The 27,583-nt window shown below is 35.1% G+C and overlaps 1 protein-coding gene across 4 annotated transcripts in view; it reads right to left on the bottom strand.

Annotated features, from left to right (window-relative positions):
- The window catches only part of LOC100736569 (membrane cofactor protein), a 61,582-nt gene that overhangs the window by 3,019 nt on the left and 30,980 nt on the right, over window positions 1–27,583 (bottom strand). For 3 of the 4 annotated variants that reach the window (XM_003482667.4, XM_084976935.1, XM_084976934.1), the window contains exons 6-11: window positions 26,486–26,668; window positions 23,980–24,027; window positions 18,454–18,507; window positions 17,910–17,945; window positions 17,005–17,203; window positions 8,385–9,771 (exon numbers count right to left, since the gene is read on the bottom strand). In XM_003482667.4, coding sequence (XP_003482715.2) covers window positions 9,699–9,771; window positions 17,005–17,203; window positions 17,910–17,945; window positions 18,454–18,507; window positions 23,980–24,027; window positions 26,486–26,668 — 593 coding nt within the window. In that variant the 3' untranslated portion in view covers window positions 8,385–9,698. Of the gene's footprint in view, window positions 1–8,384; window positions 9,772–17,004; window positions 17,204–17,909; window positions 17,946–18,453; window positions 18,508–23,979; window positions 24,028–26,485; window positions 26,669–27,583 lie in introns of those variants that run through there. The other variant, XM_084976933.1, reaches the window with a different exon arrangement.

The raw sequence follows: 27,583 nt of genomic DNA, 5'->3' as shown, positions 1-27,583 counted from the left end.
CATGCTGTAGGTAATGTGGTGGGACTGAACACATATTGAGCAGGGGAGGCACATGATGGGCTGGGAGGGGAGAAGCCTGGACACACTTAAGGCTCTGAGAAGTGAGGGACAGGAGTGGGGACTGGGGGAGGGGAATATTTTCAGAAGGTGGGCCCCAATGAGCAGCATATTCTGATGAGATGAAACACACTGGAAATCAATGCATCATCATGAATAAAACGTCTCTAAAGCTACATTTTACCTTTTAGCAGATCAAAAGATGCAATTTTCAGAAAATGAATAATAAATGGGCCTGCCACTCTACGATGAATATATTCTTGCAGTTTTAAGAAACCTTTAAGTGGAGTTCCCATCGTGGTGCAGTGATTAACAAATCCGACTAGGAACCATGAGGTTGCAGGTTCAATCCCTGGCCTTGCTCAGTGGGTTAAGGATCCAGCATTGCTGTGAGCTGTGGTGTAGGTTGAAGACGCGGCTCAGATCCCGTGTTGCTGTGGCTCTGGCGTAGGCTGGCAGCAGCTCTGATTAGACCCCTAGCCTGGCAACCTCTACATGCCGCAGGTGCGGCCCTTAGAAAAGGCAAAAAGACAAAAAAAAAAAAAAAAAAAAAAAAAAGAAAGAAACCTTTAAGTTCAAATACACTTTTTTCTCTCTCATTTAAACATTTCTAAAGAAAAATGGTTTCCCTATGTTTTTAAGTAATTGACAAATTATTTCACAAACAGAACATAATGTGTATTTGCACATGTATTTCAATCTCACAAATATATTAAGGGGGAAATACTGAAGTGGAAACTATGAAAGTCTATTTTGGTAAGCATGATAGTCTTTGGTTGCAAACACTCTTTGAAGATTTTTTAAAAATAAAAACTACAGCCATCCCTTGTTTCTAAGAATGTGTTACAGTCTTGAAAATAGACACAATAAAACTTCAACTCTATATTTATCCCAGAACTCCTCTTTATTTCTGCTCAAACTTATCTTCTAAAGTGTCTCACTGGAGATTCCAAAGGGAAGGAACACTTAGTGTCCTAAAAACAAGTCCTCAGGGAATAAAATAATTTTTACGCTGGCCCACTTTTTTTATTTTTAATTTATTTTTTATTGTTATTTCCCCAACACATTCCCCCCCCCTCACTGTACAGCATGGGAACCCAGTTACACATACATGTATACATAAAATTTTTTCCTCCCATTGACGTCTGATTCATCATTCCTACCTTTATCGAGGCAACATTTATTTGCCCTGACATATGCTACTAACTATAACAGTGTAAAACAAAACCTGTAAGAGTGTTATTCGAATTAGAATGGCAGTCCATCCTCTTTGGCCTATGGCCCATTGGAAAGAGGCCCTTCCAGGTTTGAGGACAGAGGAGAGGGCTGGGATCTGTGTCACCTGAGCATCAAGAGTTACCTCAGCTGTTTCCTCTTTTCCTCCCTTTGCATGAACAACAGCGGATCCACAAAGTTTGCCTTTCTGAAATATGTGGCTTCATTTTTACTCAGCCCTTTACGGACAAGGTGAGGTGCCCACGAAGACTGAGATCCTGATGCAGCTTGAGGTTCTCTGATGAATTTATTCTCTATATTAGCTGCCTACCTGCAGATGACACGTTTGCAGAAAGAGATGTCTTTATTCAAGTTGGGGGGGAAGGCCACCTATGGCCAGAATTTAGAGTGGATTCTAATTGTCTAAAGAGTAGAATTCTTTTTAGGCAAACTAGAAGGTCACTTTATACTGAGCTAACATTCTTATTATGGGTGTTAGAGCCCTCCTCCTGTTTCCAGAAGCCCGAAACTGATGCTGAATTCTTCTTAATTTCCTAGACTGGCTTATTGTTATTGAAAATGGTGAATGCCATATATAAACTTTATAGCTTTTCTCAATCACAAAGAAGTTACATGTAATTTTTTAAAATACAATTTTACCCCTTTAAGAGTTTTCAATAATCATCTTAAGACAAATGTGTTTAAATTCTCAGTATTCAGTGTTCTTATTTTTACTGTCTAAGGGCTGAAGTAGTGTACACACATTTCTAAAAGCTTTTTATAGTAATATATATAGCATATTTTTGGATTGTAGATGAATAAATATAAATAGGTGGTATTAACTTTGTTTTTCTTTTTTAATCTCTCAAGGCTGTGTCCTTTATTTATTTATTTATTTTTATTTACTCAATTTATCACATCTGTAGTTGTATAATGATCATAACAATCCAATTTCACAGAATTTCCATCCCATAACCCAAGCACATCCCCCCACCCCTAAACTGTCTCCTCTGGAGACCGTAAGTTTTTCAGTGTCTGTGAGTCAGCATCTGTTCTGCAAAGAAGTTCAGTCTGTCCTTTTTACAGATTCCACATGCCAGTGAAAGCATTTGATGTTGGTGTCTCATTGTATGGCTGACTTCACTTAGCATGATAATTTCTAGGTCCATCCATGTTGCTAAAAATGCCAGTATTTCGTTCCTTTTAATGGCTGAGTAATATTCCATTGTGTATATGTACCACTTCTTCTTGATCCACTCTTCTGTCGATGGATATTTAGGTTGTTTCCATGTCTTGGCTATTGCAAACAGTGCTACAATGAACATCGGAGTACATGTGTCTTTGAGAGACATGGTTTTCTCTTGGATAGACGCCCAGGAGTGGGATTGCTGGATCAAATGGTGGTTCTATGTTTAGTTTTCTGAGGAAACTCCATACTGCTTTCCACAGTGGTTGCACCAATTTACAATCCCACCAACAGTGTACTAGTGTTCCTTTTGCTCCACACCTTCTCTAACACTTATTGTTTGTAGACTTTTGGATGATGGCCATTCTGGCTGGTGTAAGGTGGTACCTCAGAGTGGTTTTGATTTGCATTTCTCTAATAATGAGTGATGCTGAACATCTTTTCATGTGTTTTTTGGCCATCTGATGTCTTCTTTGGACAACTGTCTGTTTACATCTTCTGCCCATTTTTTGATGGGGTTGTTTGGTTTTTTTGGTATGGAGCTGCAGAAGGTGTTTATAAATTTTGGAGATTAATCCCTTGTCAGCTGATTCACTTGCAAAGATTTTCTCCCACTCTGTGGGTTGTCTTTTCATTTTGTTTAGGGTTTCCTTTGCTGTGCAGAGACTTTTACATTTGATTAGGTCCCATTTGTTTATTTTTGTTTTTGTTGTCAATACTCTGAGAGGTGGATCTGAGAAGATGTTGCTGTTGTTAATGTCAGAGAGTGTTTGGCCTATGTTTTCCTCTAAGAGTTTTATAGTGTCTGGTCTTCTATCTAGGTCTTGAATCCATTTGGAGTTTATTTTTGTGTATGGTGTTAGGGAGTGTTCTAATTTCATTCTTTTCCATGTGGCTGTCCAGTTTTCCCAGCACCACTTATTGAACAAGCTGTCTTTTCTCCATTGTATATTCTTGCCTCCTTTGTCATAGATGAGTTGGCTGTAGGTGTGTGGGTTGAATTCTGGGCTTTCTATCTTGTTCCACTGATCTATATTTCTGTCTTTGTGCCAGTACCATACAGTTTTGATGACTGTTGCTTTGTAGTATAGTCTGAAGTCCGGGAGCCTGATTCCTCCAGCTCAATTTTTCTTTTTCAGGATGTCTTTGGCTATTCTGGGTCTTTTGTGAGTTCAAACAAACTTTAAAATATTTTGTTCAAGTTCTGTGAAAAATGTCCTTGGTAATTTGATAGGGATTGCATTGAATCTGTAGATTGCCTCAGGTAGTATAATCATTGTGATAATATTGACTCTTACAATCCAAGAGCATGGTATATTTTCCATCTATTTGTGTCAACTTTGATTTCTTCCTCAGTGGCTTATAGTTTTCAGAGTACAGGTCTTTTGTCTCTTTAGGTAGGTTACTCCTAGGTATTTTATTCTTTTGGATGTCATGGTAAACGGGATTGCTTCCCTAATTTATCTTTCTGATCTTTCATTGTTAGTGTATAGAAATGCCGTCCATTTCTGTGTATTAATTTTGTATCCTGTGACTGCCAAATTCATGGATGAGCTCTGGTAGTTTTCTGGTAGAGTCTTTAGGATTCTCTAGGTATAGTATCATGTCATCTGCAAAGAGTGATAGTTTTACTTCTCCCTTTCCAATTTGGATTCCTTTTATTTCTTTTACTTCTCTGATTGCTATGGCTAGGACTTCCAAAACTATGTTGAAGAGTTGTGGTGAGAGCAGACATCCTTGTCTTGTTCCTGATCTCAGCGGGAATTCTTTCAGCTTTTCACCATTGAGAATTATGTTCGCTGAGGGGTTGTCATATACGGCCTTTATTATGTTGAGGTAGTTTGCCTCTATGCCCACTTTCTGTAGGGTTTTTATCAGAAATAGGTGTTGGATTTTGTCAAAGGCTTTTTCCGTGACTATTGAGAGGATCATGTGGTTTTTATTTTTCAGTTTGTTAATGTGGTGTATCGCACTGATGGATTTGCAGATATTGAAGAACCCTTGCATCCCTGGGATAAATCCCACTTGATCATGCTGTATAATCCTTTTAATGTATTGTTGGATGCGGTTTGCTAGTACCTTGTTGAGGATTTTTGCATCAATGTTCATCAGTGAAATGGGCCTGTAGTTTTCTTTTTTGTGGTATCTTTGTCTGGTTTTGGTATCAGGGTGATGCGTTTGGGATTATCCCTTCCTCTGCAATTTTTTGAAATAGTTTCAGAAGGATAGGTGTTAGCTCTTCTCTAAATGTTTGATAGAATTCGCCTGTGAAGCCATCTGATCCTGGACTTTTATTTGTTGGAAGTTTTTTAATCACAGTTTCAATTTCAGTTCTTGTGATTAGTCCATTCATCTTTTCTATTTCACCTTGGTTTAGTCTTGAAAGATTGTACTTTTCTAAGAATTTTTCCATTTCTTCTAGGTTTTGCATTTTATTGGCATGTAGTTGCATATAGTAGTCTCTTATGATCCTTTGTATTTCTGTGATGACCATTGTTACTTCTCCTTTTTCATTTCTAATTTTATTGATTTGAGTCCTCTCTTTTTCTTGATAAGTCTGGCCAAGGGTTTATCAATTTTGTTGATCTTTTCAAAGAACCTGCTTTTCATTTCATTGATCTTTTCTCTGGTTTTCTTTGTTTATATTTCATTGATTTCTGCTCTGATTTTTATGATTTCTTTCCTTCTACTAACTTTAGGTCTTATCTGTTCTTCTCTCTTGAGCTGTTTTAGATGTAAAGTTAGCTGGTTTATTTGAGCTTTTTCTTGTTTCCTGAGGTGGGCTTGTATTGCTATAAACTTTCCCCTTAGAATGGCTTTTACTGCATCCCATAGGTTTTGGAGTGTCAATCTTTGTTGTCATTTGCTTCTAGGTATTTTTTAATTTCCTCTTTGATTTCTTCAGTGATCCATTGGTTGTTTAGTAGCATGTTGTTTAGTCTCCACGTGTTTGTGTTTTTTGGATATTTTTTCTTGTTGTCGATTTCCAGTTGTATGGTGTTGTGGTTGGAAAAGATGCTTGATGTGAATTCAATTTTCTTAAAGTTACTGAGGTTGGATTTGTAGCCCAGGATGTGATCAATCTTAGAGAATGTTCCATGTGCACTTGAGAAGTATGTTTCTTCTGTTGCTTTTGGATGGACTGTCCTATAAATATCTAAGTCCATTTGGTTTAATGTATCATTCAGGGCCTGTGTTTCCTTACTGATTTTCTGTCTGGATGATCCGTCCATTGCTGTAAGTGGGGTGTTAAAGTCCCCCACTATGATTGTGTTATTGTCTATTTGTCCTTTTAAGGTTGTTAGCAGTTGCCTTATATATTGTGGTGAACCTATGTTGGGTGTGTAGATATTTAAAAAAAAGTTGTTCTCTTAATTGCAAGTTCATCTCCAGTGTCCTGCATTTGTACCCTTCGCTTCTCATGATCTGATTTTGGTGGTATAATTGTACATGGATGATTACATATCTTTACTGTATATATGCCTTTACTGGTGAGCCCTATCATTTTTGGCATTTTTGTTTCCTGTGCTGTCTTTTCTGCTTAGAGAAGTTCCTTTTGTATTTGTTGTAAGGCTGATTTAGTGTTGCTGAATTCTCTCAGCTTTTGCTTGTCTGTGAAGGTTTTGATTTCTCCTTCAAATCTGAATGAGAGCCTTGCTGGGTAAAGTAATCTTAGTTGGAGGTTTTTTCCTTTCATCATGTTAAATACATCATGCCACTCCCTTCTGGCCTACAGAATTTCTGCTGAAAAATCTGCCGATAACCTTATTGGGGTTCCCTTGTATGTTACTTGTTTCTTTTCCCTAGCTGCTTTCAAGATTTTCTCTTTGTCTTTAATTTTGGTCAGATTGATTAATATGTGTCTTGGTGTATTCCTCCTTGGGTTTATTTTATATGGTACTCATTGTGCTTCCTGGATTTGAGTGAGTGGTTCCTTTCCCATGTTAGGGAAGTTTTCAGCTATTATCTCTTGGAATATTTTTTCTGCCCCTTCTCTCTCTCTTCTCCTTCTGGCACCCCTATAATATGGATGTTGGGGCGTTTAATGTTGTCCCAGAGTTCTCTGAGACTCTCTTCATTTGTTTTCAATCTTTTTTTTCTGTTCTGCATCTGTAATTTCCACTAATCTGTCCTCCACCTCGCTTATTGGTTCTTCTGCCTCCTGTATTCTGCTGTTAGCTGCTTCTAGTGAATTTTTTCTTTCAGTTATTGTATTTTGCATCTCTTCTTATTTAAGTTTTATATCTTCTATCTCTTTCCTCAGTGTTTCCTGTAAGTTATCCATCTTTGCCTCCAGTTTATTTCCAATGTCTTGCATCATCTTCAGCATCAACAGTCTCAAGTCTTTTTCCTGGAGGTTGAGAATCTCATCACTTAGCTGTTTTTCTAGGGTTTTTCCTTTCTCCCTCATCTGAGTCATAGTTCTTTGTCTTTTCATTTTTATAGGTTTTTGGTGTGGTGACCTTTTTACAGATAATAGAGTTGTAGCCTCTCTTACTTCCGGTGTCTGCCCCCCTTGTGGCTGAAGTTGGTACGGGGGCTTGATGTAGGCTTCCTGATGGGAGGGACTGATGCTTGCCCTCTGGTAGGTGGAGCTTATTCTAATCCCACTGGTGGGTGGGGCCTTGTCTCTGGATGGGATTAGAGGTGGTGTTGTGCCTGAGGGGGTCTTTAGGCAGCCTGTTTACTGAGGGGCTGTGATCCCACCTGGATTGTTGTTTGCCCTGGGGCTTCTCAGCTGACTGATGGGTGGGGCCAGATTTTCCCAAAATGGCCATCTCCAGAGAAAGGCACCTGCTGAATATTCCCAAGAGCTTTGCTTCCAATGTTCTTCCCTCACAACAAGCCACATTCACCCCTGTTTTCCCACGATGTCCTCTAAGAACTGCAGTCAGGTTTGACCCAGATTCCCTTGGAGACTTTGCTTTGCCCTGGGACCCAGTGCACGTGAAAGTCTGTGTGCGCCTTTTAAGAATGGGGTCTGTTTCCCCCAGACCCATGGAGCTCCTGCGCACAAGCCCCTTTGGCCTTCAGTGCTAGATGTTCCAGGGGCTTGTTCTCCCAGTGGCAGATCCCCACACGTGGGAGTTTGATGTTGGGCTCAGAATTCTCACTCCTGTAGGTGAGTCTCTGTGAACCAGTTAGTTCCCAGTCTGTGGGGCTTCCCACCCAGGAGGTATAGGGTTGTTTATATCACATAATCACCCCTCCTACCTCTTGATGTGGCCTCCTCTTTGTCTTCCGGAATAGGTTATCTTTTTTAAGGTTTCTGGTCCATTTGGGTAAAGATTGCTCAGCCTTTAGTTGTGAATTTTGTTGTTTTTAGGCGAGAAGTTGAGCTCCAGTCCTTCCATTCCGCCATCTTAATCCCATCTCAGTTGGCATTTACTTGAACAGAAAAGATTCCAAAATCACTTTCTTTACAAATGAAATGTGATTTCATTTTGAATTATATTCTCTGACTTTGGAGATTTTATTTTAAAAAATCACATTTTTTTGCCTTAATACTACCAGGGACACTGTCTTGAATTACCCTATCAATTCAACTGCTCTTTTCAGGAAAATAGGCAAGATATTCAATCCCAAATCCCTACACATTTCAGTGAAGCAGAAAAGATGGCAACTCCATTCAAGTTACATTAAAACGTTAGCATTGTGACTTAACAATTGCATTCATTAGAGTGGAAGAAATTAGAGTATAGATTTTGTAGATTTTTTTTTTCCCATTTGGTTTCACTGAGACATAGTGACACATAGGCATATCTCGAAATATTGCAGGTTTGCTTCTGGATCACTACATTAAAGCCAGCTTCACAGTGAAATGAGTCCTATGATCTGTATGAGTCCCCAGTTTTATATTTGCACTGTTCTGTGGCCTATAGTGTGTCTAATAGCATAATGTCTTTAAAAAAACAATGTGCATGACTTAATTAAAAAATAATTTATTGCTAAAAGTACTAATAATCATTTGCATCTTCAGTGAATAACAGCAGTGACATGAAATATAATTGAACAGAGATCACCATAACAAACAGAATGATGATAATAAAAAATTTAAATACTGCATGAATTACCAAAATGTGACACAGAGACACAAAATGAGTAAATGTTGTTGCGAAAATGGCACCAATAAACTTGCTGGTGTAGGGTTGCCATAAACTGTGAAAATTGCCATCTCTGCAACGTGTGACAAAGTGAAGAAGAAAAGGAGGTAACCTGTGTAAAACTGTTTAAGTTGAGGGTATACAGCATGACTTGATAATGTAAATATTATGAAATGATTACAATAAATTCTTAATATGCATCACCTCTCATAGTTACAAAATTTTTTTTTATTCTTCCTTGTGATCAGAACATCAAAGACCTACCCTCTAACAACTTGTAAAGCTGTCATCCCTTGATATATGAGGGGGATTGGTTCCAGATTCCCATCCTCTTCCCCTACAAATAAAATCCTGAATGCTCAAGTCTCTTATATATTGTGGCAAAGCACAACCAGCTCTCCATAGCCACAGATATGGATGGGGGACCATCAAATACAGAGCCAGCTGTATACAACACAGCATTACTAATTATAGTCACCATGCTGTACATGATATCCTAGTACTTATCTTATACCTGCTACTTTGTACCTTTTGACACCTTTCACCCATTTCTTACACCACCCTCATCCCCTGCCTCTGGCAACCAGAAATCTGATTTCTTTTTCTGTGTGTGGATTTTTGGATTCTACCTATAAGTGAGATCATAGAGTATTTGTGTCTTTCTGTATGACTTATTTACTTACCATAATGTGCTCAAGTTTCATAAGTATTGTCACATATGGCAGGGCTTTCTTTTTAATGGTTGAATGGTATTCCACTGTCTGTATCTATTTATGAATGTATATATAGGTGTAGGTGTGTGTGTGTGTGTGTGTGTGTGTGTGTGTATCTATATATCTACCTCACATTCTCTTCACCCATTCATTTGACACTGGACACTTAGGCTGTTTCCATATTGTGGTTACTGTAAACAATGCTGCATTACACAGTGGGTGCTGTTATCTCTTCCACTGGTGATTTTGTTTTCTTTGGATATATACCTACAGTGGAATTGCTGGATCATATAGTAGCTCTATTTTTAATTTTTTGAGGAACCTACATATGGTTTTCCATAGTTTCTGTATGAATTTACTGTAGATCTTAACATATTAACAGAATCAAAAGATAAACTGATATATGGGTTTGTGGAAGAAAAATTAGTGCTTCTGCACTGATGGACTGGTTGGTTTTTCCATTTGAGTAGCGGATACAGCACCAGCTTCTTTTTTCCTACATGTCAAGAAAAAAAAGATAACATCAGGGGTGAACATACTTAAATACAAAAATTCAATTCCAGAAGTCTCTTTAGAAAATGGGCAATAAAAATGTATTTATAGTAAATAGTAAGAGTCTTTGAACTAGGAAATCAATGATTCTTTTGAAGTAATTTCAAATGTTTAAATAGTTCATTAGAGCACCCCTTTTCTATCCCCATTCTCTACTTCTAGTTTCCTCCAAAACAAGAAATAGAGCATTTTCATATAGTTAAAATTATTCACTTATTTTAGTTTAGGTCCAGTGGGAGAGACTACAGAGAAACATGCATTCTCCCTAATAATGTACTTTTAATTCCGGCTCCAAAAAGTTTAAAAAGGTTACAACTCCAGCAGTGTTCAAGTTCAGTAATATCTAATTTATCCCTCACTTTCAAGGCAATTATGTGCTCTAATAAGAGAGTATCCTAATTAAAATTCATATCACACTTCTATTATAACAACAGACATCTTTCTAATATCTATTAAGTCCAGTGATAGCCTCCAAGATATAATGCAAGTCACACAGGCAATTCTGGATTTAAAATTGGAAAAGAAGCAGGAAAATTAGTTTTAATATATTTTACTTAACCCAATATCCATGCTTCTACAATTCTTTAGTCTAAGTCTTTGAATCTGATGTGTACTTTGCACTCAAGGTCACCTTACACAGGATGAACCATTTCTGAAATAGGAAACTGACTCTAAACGACAGACTACAACCAAATGTGCATCAGTCAGTTATTTACAATATTCCCACACCAGAAAATACTTCAGAATGCCTACCCCATGTAACAGCTAACTGTGTTCATAGCAGAGACTTTCTTATTTCCTTTGAACCATGATTATCACAGCCCTTCAGGTGTTTACAGACAACTTGAAGCTCATGGCTATACTACTTTCCTGGGTGGCTTTAGCCACAAAGGTATCCTTAGAGAAACGAGCAGATATATAATAAAGCAGTTTTCTAAGGACTATTGTGGAGAGTGAGCCAATGATTAGGCCTGTCACTGAACCCTCCAAGACACTATATTTTTCTACTTTTTGAAGTCAATACACTTTTTTTCCTAGTAGTAGTGAAATCACTTTTTTGTTCAATAGAATTTTAAATAAAAATTTAATCTATGAGAAAGATAAATAATCATTAATATGAATTTAAAGAAACATTCATTTGATAAAACAACAAAGCTATTTCAAGATTAAAATTTGAAAGTGAGTTACTAATTACGGTTACGTCATATTACCTACAACATTCATTAAGTTAACTTCAGGTTATGTCATATTACCTACAGCATTCATTGTTAACTTCAGGTGTTTATAGCCATGAGTAGTAAAGCTCATGGCTATACCACTTTCCTGGGTGGCTTTAGCCACAAAGGTATCCTTAGACAAACGAGCAGATATATAGGGCTGGGTACGTCACACTGCTATTCAAGTGATTATGTTTTGTCTTTCCTTTGCCCCTGTGATTGGACACCACTTTGCTTTTACCTAGAAATTTCCCTTCCTGTTGGCCTTTGTAGAACCTGCTGCCAGATTCACTCATAACTATAACCCAGGATAGCACATCACATTATGAATCATGGGAAAATATCTTCTCTCTTCCCAGCTAATACAGGTACACATTCTGACACAAGAAACCATAAGAGAATACTCTGAACAATTATATCCCAGCAAATTGGACAACCCAGAAGAAATGGACAATTTCTAGAGACATACAGTCTACCAAATCTGAGTCAAGAAGAAATAGATAATTCAGAGACTGATTATTAGAAGGGAAATAAAATATGTAATAATAAAAAAAAACCTCCATACAAACAACTGTCAGGACCTGATGCTTTCACAGGCAAATTTTACCAAAACCTACAAAGAAAAATTTATACCTATACTTCTCAAACTCTTTCAAAAAAATTGAAGAGAAGGGAACTCTCCCAAAGTCATTCTATGAAGCCATGATCACCCTGATACTAAAACCAAACAAAGATAACACTAAATAAGAAAATTACAGGCCAATCTCTTTGATGAATATGACACAAAAGTTGTCAACAAAATATTAGCAAATATAATCCAATAACATTAAAAAGATCATATGCCATGATCAAGTTGGATTTATCCCAGGGTCATATGAATGGTTCAACATACACAAATCAATGTGATACACCACATCAATATGACAAAAACCACATAATAATCTCAATAGATGCAGAAAAAGAATTTGATAAAATTCAACATCCATTCATGACAAAAACTCTTGTCAAAGTGAGTATAGAGGGTACATATCTCAATATAATAAGAGCTATTTAGGACAAATGTACAATCAACGTAATTCATCACAATGGTGAAAAGATGAAAAGCTTTCTCAATGAAATTTGGAACAACACAGGGATGCCCACTGTCACCACTTCTATTCAGCATAGTATTGGAAGTCCAAGCCATAGCAATAAGGAAAGAAAAAAAGTAAGATGTATCCAAATTGGAAGGGAAGATGTACAACTGTTACTATATGCAGGTGACACGATAATATATTTAGAAAACCCTAAAGACTCCACACAAAAACTAGCAGAACTGATAAATTTAGTAAGGTACCAGGATATAAGATTAACACATGGAAAGTGGTTGCACTTCTTTACATTAACAGTGAAGTACCCCAAAGTGAAAAAGAAACCCAAACAAAAAGCAATATAAGAAAAGGAATATAAACAAAAAATCCCTTTTAAATTTACATCGACAAGAATAAAATACTTAGGAATAAACCTGGCCAAGGAGGTGAAAGACATATAGACTGAGAACTATGAAACACTGATAAAGGAAATTAAAGATGGTTCACAGAAATGGAAAGATATCCCTTGCTCTTGGATTGGAAGAATTAATACTGTTAAAATGGCCATACCACCCCAAACAATCTATAGATTTAATATGATTCCTACCAAATTACCCATGATAATTTTCACATAACTACAACAAATAATCCTAAACTTTATAAATAGAAAGATAAAAGATCTAGAATTGCCAAAGCAATTCAGAGGAAAAAGAAAAAAATAGGGGGTATAACCCTCACAGACTTTGGAAAATACCACACAGCTATAGGAATCAAAACAGCACAGTATTGGCACAAAACAGACATATGGATCAATGGAACAGATTAGAGAGTCCAGAAACAAACCCACACACTAATCTTCAACAAAGAGGAGGTAAGAATATACAATGGAGAAAAGACAGTCTCTTCAGTAAGTTATGTTGGGAAAGTTGGACAGTTGTTGTGAATACTCCCTCACACCATACACAGAAATAAACTCAAAATGGCTTAAAGACTTAAATATATGACACCATAAGGCTCCTAGAAAAGAACAATAATATTTTATCATATATATGTACCACATCTTTTTTTTTTATTTTATTACCACATCTTTTTTTATCCATTCCTCTGCTAATGGACATTTAGGTTCCTTCTAGGACTTGGCTATTTTAAATAGTATTGCAATTAACATTGGGGAGCATGTGTCTTTTCGAATTATGAATTTCTCTGGATAGGTGTCCAGGAATGGGATTGCTGGATCATATGGTAGTTCTATTTTTAGTTTTTTGAGGAACCTCCATACTGTTTTCCATAGTGGTTGTATCAATGTATATTCTCACCAACAGTATAGGAGGGTTCCCTTTTTTCAGCACCCTCTCCAGTATTTATTGTTTGTAGACTTTTTGATGATGGCCATTCTCTCTGGTATGAGGTGGTACCTCATTGTAGTTTCAATTTGCATTTCTCTAATAATTAGTGATGTTGAGCATCTTTTCATGTGTTTTTTTGCCATCTTATGTCTTCTTTGGAGAAATGTATATTTGTATCTTCTCTCCATTTTTCAAATGGGTTGTTTGTTTTTTTGATATTGAGCTTCATGGGTTGTTTGTATATTTTGACAATTAATTCCTTGTCAGTCACTTCATTTGCAAATATTTTCTCCCATTCTGTGGACTGAATTTTACTTTGTTTACAGTTTCTTTTACTGTACAAAAGCTTTTAAGTTTAATCAGGTCCAATTTGTTTATTTTTTGTTTTTATTTTAAATACCATAGGAGGTGAATTCAAAAATATATCACTGTGGCTTATGTCATAGAGTCTTCTGCCTCTATTTCCCTATAAGAGTTTTATAGTATCTGGTCTTATATTTAGATTTTTAATCCATCTGTGCCCATTCTATTTTTAAAACAAAATTTCAGGTTTTTAGTTTTTCTATTATAGTTTATTTACATTGTTCTGTCAATTTCTGCTGTACAGCAAAGTGACCCAGTCATTCATATATATATGAATATACATACATTCTTTTTATCTCATTATCCTCCATCATGTTCCATCACAAGTGACTAGACATAGTTCCCTGTGTTATACAGCAGGATCTCATTGCTTATCCACTCTACCCCATTTAAAATCGAAATGCTTGATATTTTACTATTGGGTTACATGAGTTCACATATTTTGACTATTAATCCATTATCACATATATGATTTGCAATTATTTTCTTCCATTCAGTACGTTGCCTTGTCATTTTGCTGATCATTTCCTTTGCTGTGTAGAAGTTTTTTAGCTTTATATAGTCCCACTTCTATGATTTAGTTGCCGATGCTGTCAAATCCAAAAAATATCATTGCCAAGATGGATATTAATGAGCTTCTTCTTATGTCTTCTTCGAAGTTTTATGATTTCAGGGCTTAAATTCCAGTCGTATCTATTTTGAGTTAATTTTGTGAATGTCATATGTCCAGTTTCATTCTTTTGCATGTATCTGTCCAGTTTTCCCAACACCATTTATTGAAGAAACTTTCCTTTCTCCATTGAATATTCTTGCCTCTTTTGTTGTAAATTAATTGACTTTATATATGTAGGTTTATTTATGGACTCTCTATTCTGTTCCACTGACTTACATGTCTGTTTCTATGCCAAAACTGCATGGGTGTGTGCAGAGAATGATTTCTGAACTCTTGAATAAACAGGGTGAGGCTCTGTCCACTCGTCAAGCCTATACTTAGTCCTTGTCCTCCAATAAAATATCTCTTCACTTTGTTTCTTAGAAACTTAACCTAGAATAAAGATGAAAAATGATTCTACATAATTGAGGTGATTAAATTGAATATAATGAACTAAGAGACAAAAAGATTTCTAGATACTGTAATATAGTTTGAAATCAGGGAGCATGCTGTCTCCAGCTTTGTTCTTTCTTAAGATTACTTTGGCCATTTGTGGTCTTTTATGGTTACATACAAAATTTTTAGGATTGTTTGTTCCATTTCTGTGAAAAATGTCCTTGGAATTTTGATGGGACTCACATTAAATGTGTAGATTGCTTTGGATAGTATGACCATCTTAACAATGTTAATTCTTCCAATCCATGAACATGAACTATCTTTCCATTTATTGTGTCTTCTTCAGTTTCTTTAATTAGTGACATAATTTTCAGTGTACAGATTTTCCACCTCTTTGGTTAGATACAGGTATTTTTCTTTTTTGATGTTATTGTAAATGAGACTGTTTTCTTAATTTCCCTTTCTGATAGTTTGTTGTTGGTATAAGAAATGCAACAGATATTTGTATATTGATTTTGTTTCCTGTAACTTTACTGAATTTTCTTATTAGTTCTAAAAGTTCTCTGGTAAAGTCTTTAGGGTTTTTCTTATATATAATATCATGTCACCTGTAAATATGACAACTTTACTTTTTCCTTTTGAATTTGAATGATTTTTATTTTGTTTTCTTCTCTGATTTCTATGGCTAGGACTTCTAATACTATGTTGAATAAAAGTGGCAAGAGTGGGAATCCTTGTCTTGCTCCTGATTTTAGAGGAAAAGCTTTCAGCTTTTTACTGTTGATGACGATATTAGCTATGAACTTGTCATATATGGCTTTTATTATGTTGAAGTATGTTCCCTCTATACCCACTTTGCTGAGATTTTTTTGTTATCCATAAATGGATGATGAATTTTATCAAATGATTTTTCAACATATATTAAAATGATCATATAATTTCAACCTACATTTTTTAATGTGTTGTATCACATTGATTATTTTGCAGATGTTGAACCATCCTTGTATCACTGTGAAAAATTCTACTTGATCATGGTGTATGATCCATTTAATGTATTGTTGAATTCAGTTTGCTAGCATTTTGTTGAGGATTTTTGTGTCTATGTTAATCAGGTTAATTGGCCATGACTTATTCTAAGTCTTTCATTAAAAAAATGCAAATTATTTCATAAAAAGTTAAGTTTTATGTTTAAAACCTCTCTTTTCCTTAGAAAAATACCAATTTGTTTCCTTTTTTCTATTCTAAGCCCTCCCCAACTCTTTTCATTTTTATAGATAAAAACAAGATTAATGAGGTGGCTTATAAATCCTACCACATTCAGGAATTTTAACTCATCAGTTTTTTTTGCCACTTAGTAAATTAAGAAAACATAAAAGGAAAATCAAATAATGCTGCTTTTAATTCTCCAATTTAACTTATATAAATAACAACTCTAACTGGAAAGAAATCAAATTGTAGCTACATAGCCTCTTCTTGTTTTGGGTGTTTTTGTTTGTTTGTTTTTGTTTTTTGGCCATGCCTGCGGCATGCAGAAGTTCCTGGGCCAGTGATGGAACCCATGCCACAGCAGTGACAACACTAAATCCTTAACACACTGAGCCATGAGGGAACTCCAAACTTGTGTTTAATTAAATTAAATGAATTATTTTTTTTATGCACCTGTGGCATGTGGAAATTCCCAGGCCATTCAGAGCTTCTTACAATGATCTAATTATATAGACCGATGGAGATTTTCATCATAAAAATTCCAGTTAATACAAATGTCAAAGTCTCCACAGTGAGCCATTTAAAATTTCCTCTTTCCCATTAGTTGAACTGAGGAAGCACTGTACATCTAGGGCAGGGAAGTCTTCATAATGGTCCATGATTTGCTGCAACATTTAAACCTCAAATCTCATAGAACTTTTTCTTACAGTTGTAAGAGCTGAAGAAACTGCACAAATTTCTCCTGTTGCCATGATATTAAAAGCAGCTAAAAGCATTTTTAGCAATGAAATGCAAATCAGATAGCACACTCATGCAGGCACATTAAAAAAATATGGCATGCAAATAGAGGACAAACAAAAAAATGCATAAAAGTGTGTCAAGAGTAAAAAGGTTAGAATAAGTTTGAGGAAACATATTTCCATTTACCCTTTTTTCTTCTTCTCTTTCTTCTCCTTCTCCTTCTCTTTCTTCTTCTCCTTCTCCTCCTTTTTCTCTGTTTCCTCCTCTTTCTCCTTCTTCTCCTCCTTCTGCTCCTCTTCCTCCTCCCCTTTCTTATCCTTCACCACCTCCTTCTCACTGCGAAGACATCTGTATAGGCAGGTGAAAACTACTGCAACAGCAACAACTACAAGAAAACAGGAAACAAATGACTGTTTAAACTAATTACAAAGATTCCAAGCCAAGCAGAAAAAAAAAATGTTGGTACAGTTCTATGGTCAGAAAATGTTATTATTTAAGCTCATATACATTTATTTATTTTTTAAAGTATTTTTATTGTTATTTCCCCAGTACAATTTTTTTTCTACTCTACAGCATGGTGGCCCAGTTACATGTACATGTATACATTCTTTTTCCTCCCATTATCATGTTCTATCATAAGTAACTAGACATAGTTCTCAGTGTTACACAGCAGGATCTCATTGCTAATCCATTCCAAAAGCAATAATTTGCATCTATTAACCCTAAGCTCCTATATACATTTATATTCCATGTTGATTCTTCACTATCTAAATCCAGTCCCATGGAAACACTTAAACTGTCTATAGTAAGTCAGAGACCTTTCTTAATTTAGAAAATTACCAAAAGCATATTTGGAGAGCAAACTCACATGAATAACATCTTGAAAATTGTTACTAAGTGGACACATAAAATATAAAAGAATATAAATCGCCATCCCAACATAGTGTATCAGAGAAAAGCTAAGTTTTTTTCTACTGTTCTACTTAATTTCAAGCTATAAAAACAATAGTAACTTAAAAATCATTGAAAAAATAGTGCATTTCTTCATATTACACTGTGATTTAAATGATATAGAAGTTTGAGATACTTACTTGCAGTAAGAGCCATAAGAGCAATGATTCCGGCATCTGAGAAAAATGAAAAACAGTTTTGAAGATATTGAGCATGTATGGGTCCTAGATAGTAGCTGTATTTTAATTTTGATCATATCATCTAAAAACTATAGCAAAAATATATATCATTCTAGTTTTAGCATAACTGCTAGAGCATCTAAGTCATTTTGATCACAGAACCATTATAAACAAATTTCAGGTATAGGATCTACCTTGTGAAACTCCTAAGAGGAACCTGATTTCTTATTGTTTGTACTGTAGTTACCACACAAGATTATTTAGTAATGGTTAGCAAGACAGTTAGAACTCACTAAATTAGAGAAAGTTACCTACCTGTCTCTACGCATACTACCACTTACACTTGTCGTGATAGCCACACTACTAAAATAACTATAAATTTTAATTACTATTAATTATTTGTGACACAGTGTTTCTTCCCCATCTTAAAATGATTGGAACATGATATTTCCATGTAGAACTCTAAGGTCTCACAATGCAGGGTTATTAATAACCAAAATAATACCTAAATCCTCAAAGTCGTCAAGTGATGGTATTTCAAAATCGGGATTAGGATAGCCTGAAAAAAAAAAACAGGGAAATAGGTAAAAATAAAGGCTAAATAAATCTCAAGATCTGTAAATTTATTGGTTTTTATTTTTGCTTAAAATTCATACTTATAAATCGTAATTATAATCCATAATTTTCTTTGTTATATTAATATTTCTCATTAGAAGTTGCATCATAAATATTATAACTTTATGTTCAATGCCATCCCATCAACATTCTTCTTCCTTTCCACTAATATTCCTTGTGACTATTCTGTGGTAGAGCAAGGAAATTTATTATTAGTGTACTCTCAAAATTGGCCTTGAATTCATTGAGATTCTACTTAAAATTAAAAGGTAGATGAGGGCCTAAAAGTAATTTAGAAGTTGCTCTAGAATAGAAAGACTCTTCAATATAATACAGGCCATTCATAAAAAATTCACAGCTAACATCATACCCAATGCTGAAATACTAAAACATTTTCCCTTAAGATCAAGAACCAGACAGGATGCCTGCAGCTACTTCAACTCAACATAATATTGGAAACTTGGGTCAGAGTAATTAAGTAAAAAAGAAATTTAAATTATCCAAATGGGAAGGAAGAAGTTAAATGATTCCTGTTTATAGATGACATGACCTTTTTACATAGAAAGCTTTATAAAGATCACACACATGCACACAAATACACACACACAACTGTTAGAACTAATACATAAATTCAGCAAAATTGAAGGTTACAAAATCAACATGTAAAAATCAGTTGTTTCTATATGTTACAATAAACAATACAAAAAGGAAATTAGCAAACGATTTCATGTACCATAGCATCAAAAGGAATCAAATACTCAGAACTTATCCAGGGATGTGAAAGACTTGTACACTGAAAACTATAAAATATTACTGAAAGTGAAGACGATATAAAGAAATGGAAAGACACCCTGTGCTCAGGGAGTAGAAGCTTTAATATTAAGATTTTAATACTTCACAAAGCAATTTACAGATCAAATGCACTCTCTATCACCATCTTAAAAATGCATTTTGGAGAAAAACACAACTTATATTCAATATGGAATATCAAGGGACTAGCAATAGCCAAGACAGTCTTGAAGAAGATCTAAGCTGAGAGGACTCACACATCCTGATTTTAAAACTTACTAAAAAGCTACTGGCATAAAGACAGACATGCAGGCCAATGGTATAGAATACTGAACCTAGAAATAACCCCTTGCTTATATGGTCAAATGATTATTCACAAGGGTGCTAAGAAATCGGAAAATGGCAGTCTTTTCAACAACCAATTTTTGGAAAATTGGTTATTCACAGGCAAAAGAATGAAGTTTGACACCTACCTTACACCATGTACAGAAAGTAATTCAAAATGGATCAAAAAAACACAAAAGACCTAAAATTATGTAACTCTTAGGAAAAAAAACCCATAGGAAATAATTTCTTATATATGACACCAAACGCACAGGTGACAAAAGAAAAAGTAAATTTATTGGACTACATAAAAACTAAAAACTTTTGTGCATCAAAGAGGCACTATCAATAGCATGAAAAAGAAAGTCACTGAGTGGGAGGAAACATCTGCAAATCATACATGCAAAATATGCAGTGAACTCTTAAAACTCAATAACAGCAACAAAGAAATGTTTACAAACAGCCATGGGACTTGAATAGACATCTCTCCAAAGAAGATATATGAATGGCCAAGAAACACACGAAAAGGAAATAAAAGCCACAATGAGATACTAGCTCACATTTATTAACCAACATATATTATGATGGCTGTTATTTAAAAAGAAATAAAAACAAAACAGAAATTAACATGTGTTGGCAAACATGTCCAGAACTCAGAAAGCTTGTGCATCACTGGCGGGAATAAAAATGGTGCAGCCACCTAAAAACATTTTTTAAAATAATGAAGTATACCTGATTTACAATGTTGTATTCATTTCTGCTATACATCAAATAAATTCAGATATATATACGTATGTGTGGACACACATACATTCCTTTATTCTTTTCTATTATGGTTTATCACAGGATATTGAATAGAGATTCCTGTGCTATACAGTAGGACCTTGTTGTTATGCACTCTCTGTATATAATAGTTTGCATCTGCTAACTCCAAACTCTCACTCTATTCTTGCCCCATTCCACCCTCCCTTCCCCTTGGCAATCACAAGTCTGTTATCTTTGGTTGTGAGTCTGTTTCTATTCTGCAGGTGAGCTCATTTGTGCCATATTTTACCAGTAGTGTGAATACGTAGGCTTGGATTAGAGCTACTGCGAACTCAAGGATGGTTAATCGATTCCACATATAAGTGATATTAAAAGGTATTTATCTCTTTCTGATTTACTTCACTTAGTATGATAACCTCTAGGTTTATCCATGTTGCTGCAAATGGCTTTATTTCATTCATTTTTATGGCTGAGTAGTAGTCTATTGCATGTATGTACCAAAACTTCTTAATCCAGTCATCTGTGGATGGACATTTAGGTTGTTTCCATGTCTTGGCTATTGTGAATACTGCTTCTGTGAACACAGGTGCATGTACCTTTTTGAATTATAGTTTTGTCTGGATATATGCCAGTAGTGAGACTGCTGTATCATAGAGCAACTCTATTTATAGATTTTTGAGGAAGCTCCATACTCCTTTCCATAATGGCTGCACCAACTTACATTCCCACCAACAGTGTAGGAGGGTTCCCTTTTCTCCACACTCTCTCCAGCATTTGTTATTTGCAAACTTTTTTCCTGACCAGTGTAAGGTCACCTTATTGTAGTTTGCATTTCTTTAATAGTTAGTGATGTGCATTTTTTCATGTGCCTGTTGGCTATCTAGAAACATTCTTTAATGGAAGACAGTATGGATGTTCTTCTGAAAATTAAACAAAGATTGGAGTTCTTACCATGGCCCAGTGGTAATGAACTCAACTAGCATCCATGAGGATGTGGATTCAATTCCTGGCCTTGCTCAGTGGGTTAACTGTCTGGCATTGCTGTGAGCTATCATGTAGGTTGCACACACAACTCAGATCCTGCATTGCTGTGGCTGTGGCATAGGCCAGCAGCTGTATCTCTGATTCAACCTCTAGCCTAGGAACTTCCATATGTTGCAGGTGCAGCCCTAAAAAGCAATATGTGTGTGTGTGTGTGCATATATATATATATATATATATATATATATATATATATATATATAGCAACAATTCCACCCCAAATTGAAAACAGGGACATAAACAGATATTTGGATGCCAACATCCAAGAAGCACTATTTAAAATTGTCAAAAGGGGGGAAAAAAAAAAAACACCCAGTATCTATCCACAGATGAATGAATAGACGAAGATATAAACAAACACTGGAATCTTTTCAGTCATGAAAAGGAATAAAATTTTGATATATGGTAGAAGTATGAATTTTGATGACATTATACTAAGTGAAACAAGCCAGACAACAAAAGGACATACATAAAATTCTATGTATATGTGGTACCCAGATAACTTAGATAAGTGCAAGTCATAGAGACAGAAAGTTGAATAGAAGTTATTTGAGGTTGGAAAAAAGAGTTAGGAAAGGAGAATTACTGCTTAATAGGTGTAAAATTTTAGTTGAGATGATGAAAAAGCTTTAGAGAGGAGTTCCCGCTATGGAGCAACAGGATTGGTGGTGTCTCTGGAGTACTGGGATGCAGGTTCAATCCCTGGCACAGTGGGTTAAGGATCCAGTGTTGCAACTGGCCTGGAAAACCCCATTTGTTGTAGGGTGGCCAAAAAAAAGAGAAAAAAAAGTGTAAAAGCTTTAGAGATAGATAGCAGTGATGATGGCACAACAATGTGAATGTACTTAATTGGCTAAAATGGTAAGAAAAATTAAATAAAATTTGATCTGGAAAAACTAACATGAATGTAACCTGTGCACTTTGGGATAGGAAATATTCTGTCAGACATTAAAACATAGCACTAGAATTAAAAATGATTTGTTATTGGCACAGATATGGGCAGATTCAAGGGAACAGAAGGGAGACTAGAAGACCTACGGATTTAATGTAAGATAAAAACTGACACTTCAAAACAAATGGCGAGAAGACAACTTAGTTTAACAAATGGTGCTACTTTGCCATTGGATGGGGATAGGTGGAGTAAAGAGGGTTCCAATCTCATTCCATATACCAAAGTGAATTTCAGATGACCAAAGACAAAATGCAAAGAATAAAACCAGATGCACAATTGAAATATTTATATAATTTCAGCATGGAGAAGTCCTAAACTTTTATAAGAAAGACACAACACTCATAGCCATTAGGGAAAAGACTGGTACATCCAAATACCTATTAATGTAAAACTTTTGTACATATAATGACCACTGGTAACAGAATAGTGTTAAATAAAATATGATAACATATATTAAAGTCACTATTAAAAAGGATGAGAATAAGTTAAAATACAATCCAGAAAAAGTACAAGTTTCAGCAAAATATGAGCAGTGTGATGCTATTTTTGTTTAAGAAAAAAAAATCAAAGTAAATGTATAACTTCACATTATGGATTTTGATGTACAGAAATAGATTCAAATACCCTAAACTATTAACATTGATTAACTCAGGTAATAGGTTAGAGAAAGATAAGAATTAATCTTTTATTTGGTATACTTTTGTAATGTTTGAAAATTTACAAAAACATACTCATATACCACTCATGTAACAAAAAGTTATGAAAATCAGTCTATAGCTGATAGTATATAAAGAAGACATGGTACAATGGAATATTACTCAGCCATAAAAAAACAATGAAATAATGCAATGTGCAGCAATACAGATGGACCTAGCCATTATCATACTAAGTGAAGTTAGTCAGACAGTGAAAGACAAACATCATATGATATGACTTATATGTGGAATCTAAAAGGATATAAATGAATTTATTTGCAGAATAGAGACAGACTCACAGATTTTGAAGACAAACTTACAGTTACCAAAGAGGACAGGTTGAGAAGAGAGATAGACTTTGGTTTAATAGGTATATGCACCCTGTGGTATATGGAATGACTGGCCAAAGAGACCTGCTATAGAGTACAGGGAACTCTACCCAATATTCTGTGATAATCTATATGAGAAAAGAATCTGAAAAAGAATGGAGGTATGTATATGTATATATACATAACAATCATTTTGTTGTACAGCAGAAACTATCACAACCTTGTAAATCAACTCTAATTCAATAAAACTAAAAAGTTGAAAACAATCTTAAAAGAAAACTGATTAGTGAATGTAAGCCCCCCATATTAAAAAGGCTTTAATTCATAATGTCTGAATCAACAAGAAAAATATTATAATGTATTATAAATCGTAATAGAAAAATGAACAAAGAACAAATAAATGTAGATGAGAAAAAGTTTAGCCTCAATGATAATTAAAGAAATGCAAATTAAAATAAGACATGATTTTTAACCCATCACCTCATAAATTTCTTGATAAGTAAAATAAAGAGTTACTGAACCTGGATATTTGTCAACTGGATTCTTGGTTGGATAAGTTGGCCTGTAACCTGGAAAAATAAATTTGATTCAATTCACCAGCCTTATCAAAAAAATTCATGAGCTTAATTTTAGTTTTTTTAATGATTATTTCTCTAAATCAATAATACACATACACTTAGAACTTTGCAATTCCACTTCTGGGAATTTAACCCAAACATATATTGGCACAAGTACATAAAGATGTATGTATAAAATATTCACTACAACTTCGCATTTTATAATGGAAATCCTTGTAGTTGACTAATTATGCATCATAAAACTTAGGTGTTTAAAAGATACACCAAGCAGTATTGTATTCCATAATTTGGATCTTTTTCTTTCTCACTTAGTATTTGTTTGACATTTTTTTCACATTAGCACATTTATATATGACCTAACATGATTATATGTTGCTACTGATCCTTTTGGTATAGTATTTCTCTAAGTGATGATAAAAATGACTGACAATCCATAAGGAGAATTGATTTTCAATATCTTTAAAAAAAGATCTCTGTAGTTCCTACTCTTAATAAATTTTTTTCTCACAAGCAATTCATCTATTCTTTCAAATACAAAACTGTATCAGTATTTTTAAATCCTTATGAAATACTTATGGTTAATCCTTTCAAAAGAGCATATCAATAAACATAGTGCACATTCCCACCTGGATCGTGTGAGTAAACATGCGTTAAGTCAATGAGAGTATTGTTCATACGCAATCTTTATAGATCATCTACCAAAAAACCATCTCTTTCCCCACAAAACTTCACAGCACTTCATCAAGGTACTCAAGGAGGCTAATGGGCACCAGGTGTAATTATAAAAAGATATTCTAAATACCATGTTAACATGAATAAGTCCCCTTAATCCTTTAAAATATTAGGACAGTAGGGAATAAATTAGAAGCCAATGATTGACATTTGTTGGTATCCTTAAACAATGGGAAACCAGAACACACAGAAATGATGTCACTTGTGTGAGAAGAGCTACACCAGGACCTCGAGCGCCATCTGCCCAGGATAAAGCTCTTCCCACTCTTCCTCTTGTCTCTTGCTTCTTCCTCAGCCAAAGAGAAGCTAGAGAGAGCAGCTCTGAAATCAGGAGGATAACTCCTTCCACACATCAAAATAGTCTCTCAAGTCTTTAGCAGAGCAGCTGATCAGTAGTCCCTGCCAGAAATGACCCATTTCATGTCAATAAGTGAGGACTTTTCTTGCTTTTCAGGTGCTATGAAGTTTACTTTCTGTTGCCAAATAAAAAGGCACAATAAGGAGAAAAATAATAATTGTGAGGTGGGAAGTGGCAGGGATGGTAGTAATATTGGTCTTATTCTGATGACAATAGAAATTTCTACGTATAAAAATAAGCAAACTCTCTGCAGTCCAAAAATGAAACACAGCTGGGAGTTTGGGATGGAAATGCTCTAAAATCGGGTTGTGATAATCATTGTACAATTATAAATGTAATAAAAATCATTGAGGAAAAAAAAAAAGTCCCCAAATGAAACATTGCCCTGCACCTGGAAGAAATCCTGTAAAAGCAAAGCTGTAAATCACAGGAGCTACCTTTAAAGCTTTCTAGATGCCAGACACTATGCTAAGTGCTTTAAGTGCATTGCATTTAACTTTGCTATCACTCGGTGAGGAAGGCATGTAAATAAACATGTTTAAAGTTTATGTAACTTGCCCAAATTTACACACTTGTTAATTTCTGTGGACTATGGCAAATACTTTTAGTATCACTAAGTATGCAACTAAAATGGCTGCAAATATGTTCTTCCTCTTTTCGTTACTAAAAATGAGGAATAAGTGTAAATCACATGAAAATTTAAAGGATTTAAAAAAAAATAAGCAGGAAGTTACTAAATCCGAATAGCTCAAAATTGGAAGTCTTGTATTCAGAGGAAACAACACTGGAAAACAAAGTAATGTAGGATCAACCACATAGGATTACTGCTTTCATCTCATTTATATGAACCATGCCTCTCATTCTTGACTTACATAGGTAAAAGTTCCCATGCTATAATTTACTCTGAAAAATTCCCATCTACTTTTTTTTTATAGTGTCTTTTTTTCACATTTTTTCCATTTTTTTATTACTCAAATGAATTTATCACATCTGTAGTTGTATAATGATCATAACAATCTCATTTCACAGGATTTCCATCCCACAGCCCAAGCACATCCCCCCACCCCCCAAACTGTCTCCTCCGGAGACCATAAGTTTTTCAATGTCAGCATCTGTTCCCATCTACTTTTATACAAAGAAATACTGAATAAGAGAAATGAATATACTTGTGCTATGTGTTAACACATAACTTGATAAGACTCTATAAAAACATGCAGGATCACAACAGTAGAAATCTATGTAAATTTTGTCAAACATCTGTCATGGGAATGAATACTAGGCAGTGTATTCTTATCAATGTTAAAGAAATAAAAACTAAAAAACAAAATTACAAAAGAAGGAAAAAGGCAGTATCTGTACCTTTAATACACTTTGGTATCTCAGGCTCCCATGTATTATTACCACTACAGAACACCACGTTGCTGCCATTAAGGTAAAAACCTTGCAGGCATCCAAATATCACCACTGCTTGGTAGGAAAATTTTTCTCTACTTCCCGATACTATGACTCCATGTTTGAGTTCTGGACGTTCACATTTGACCACTGAAAAGTGGAGAAATTCCAGAATTAATAGAAAGCTGCTTTCATACAGGACCAGAAAAACTAGTGCAAAGTAGTAATTTCCAGTGGGAAGAAAGAAGCGAGGAATATAAGGCAAGATGTTAATTGGAAAAAAAAAGTATTTATACATTTGAATTTCAGGCAAACAGATTTAGAGAAACTTAATAATGTTTTTCCACCTAGAAGAGATTGTCATTATAATTTATCGACATTACTACATTTTTCCCATTACTGACAAGTGTTGAGAAAATCTGACTACCAGATAAAAATTCAGGATAAGTTCAAAAGTTTTGATACTTTTGATAGTCTTTAGCTCTAAGATTTTTTTTTCTACCTGATAAGCAATATTTATTGATATTTCTTTTTTTAAAAAAATTACTGGTGTATAGCTGACTTACAACACTGTGCTAGTTTCAGGTTTATGAATCAGCCATACATATACATATATCCATTCCTTTTCAGATTCTTTTCCCATATAGGTCACTACACATTGATTAGATTTCCCTGTGCTACACAGTAGTTCCTTGTTACTTATCTATTTTACATATAGTAGTATGCATATATTAATTCCAACCTCCTAATTTATCCCTCCCCGCCAACATTTCTCCTTTGGTCACCATAAGTTTGATGTCAAGATCATCGAGTCTTGGAGCTCCCAACGTGGCTCAGTGGTTAACGAATCCGACTAGGAATCATGGGGTTGCGGGTTCGATCCCTGGCCTTGCTCAGTGGGTTAAGGATCCAGTGTTGCTGTGAGCTGTGGTGTGGGTTGCAGTCGCTGCTCAGATCCAGCATTGCTGTGGCTGTGGCGTAGGCTGGCGGCTACAGCTCTGATTAGACCCCTAGCCTGGAAACCTCCATATGCCAAGGGAAGTGGCCCTAGAAAAGGCAGAAAAA

This window comes from Sus scrofa, chromosome 9 (genome assembly GCF_054392235.1).
Source record: "Sus scrofa isolate SSC_HxYL_T2T_F1_AM1 chromosome 9, Sscrofa_HxYL_maternal_Yorkshire_Landrace_v2.0, whole genome shotgun sequence".
NCBI classification, from domain to species: domain Eukaryota; kingdom Metazoa; phylum Chordata; class Mammalia; order Artiodactyla; family Suidae; genus Sus; species Sus scrofa.
Note: the sequence above shows the minus strand (reverse complement) of the source record. Positions and strands in the feature narration are given on the sequence as shown.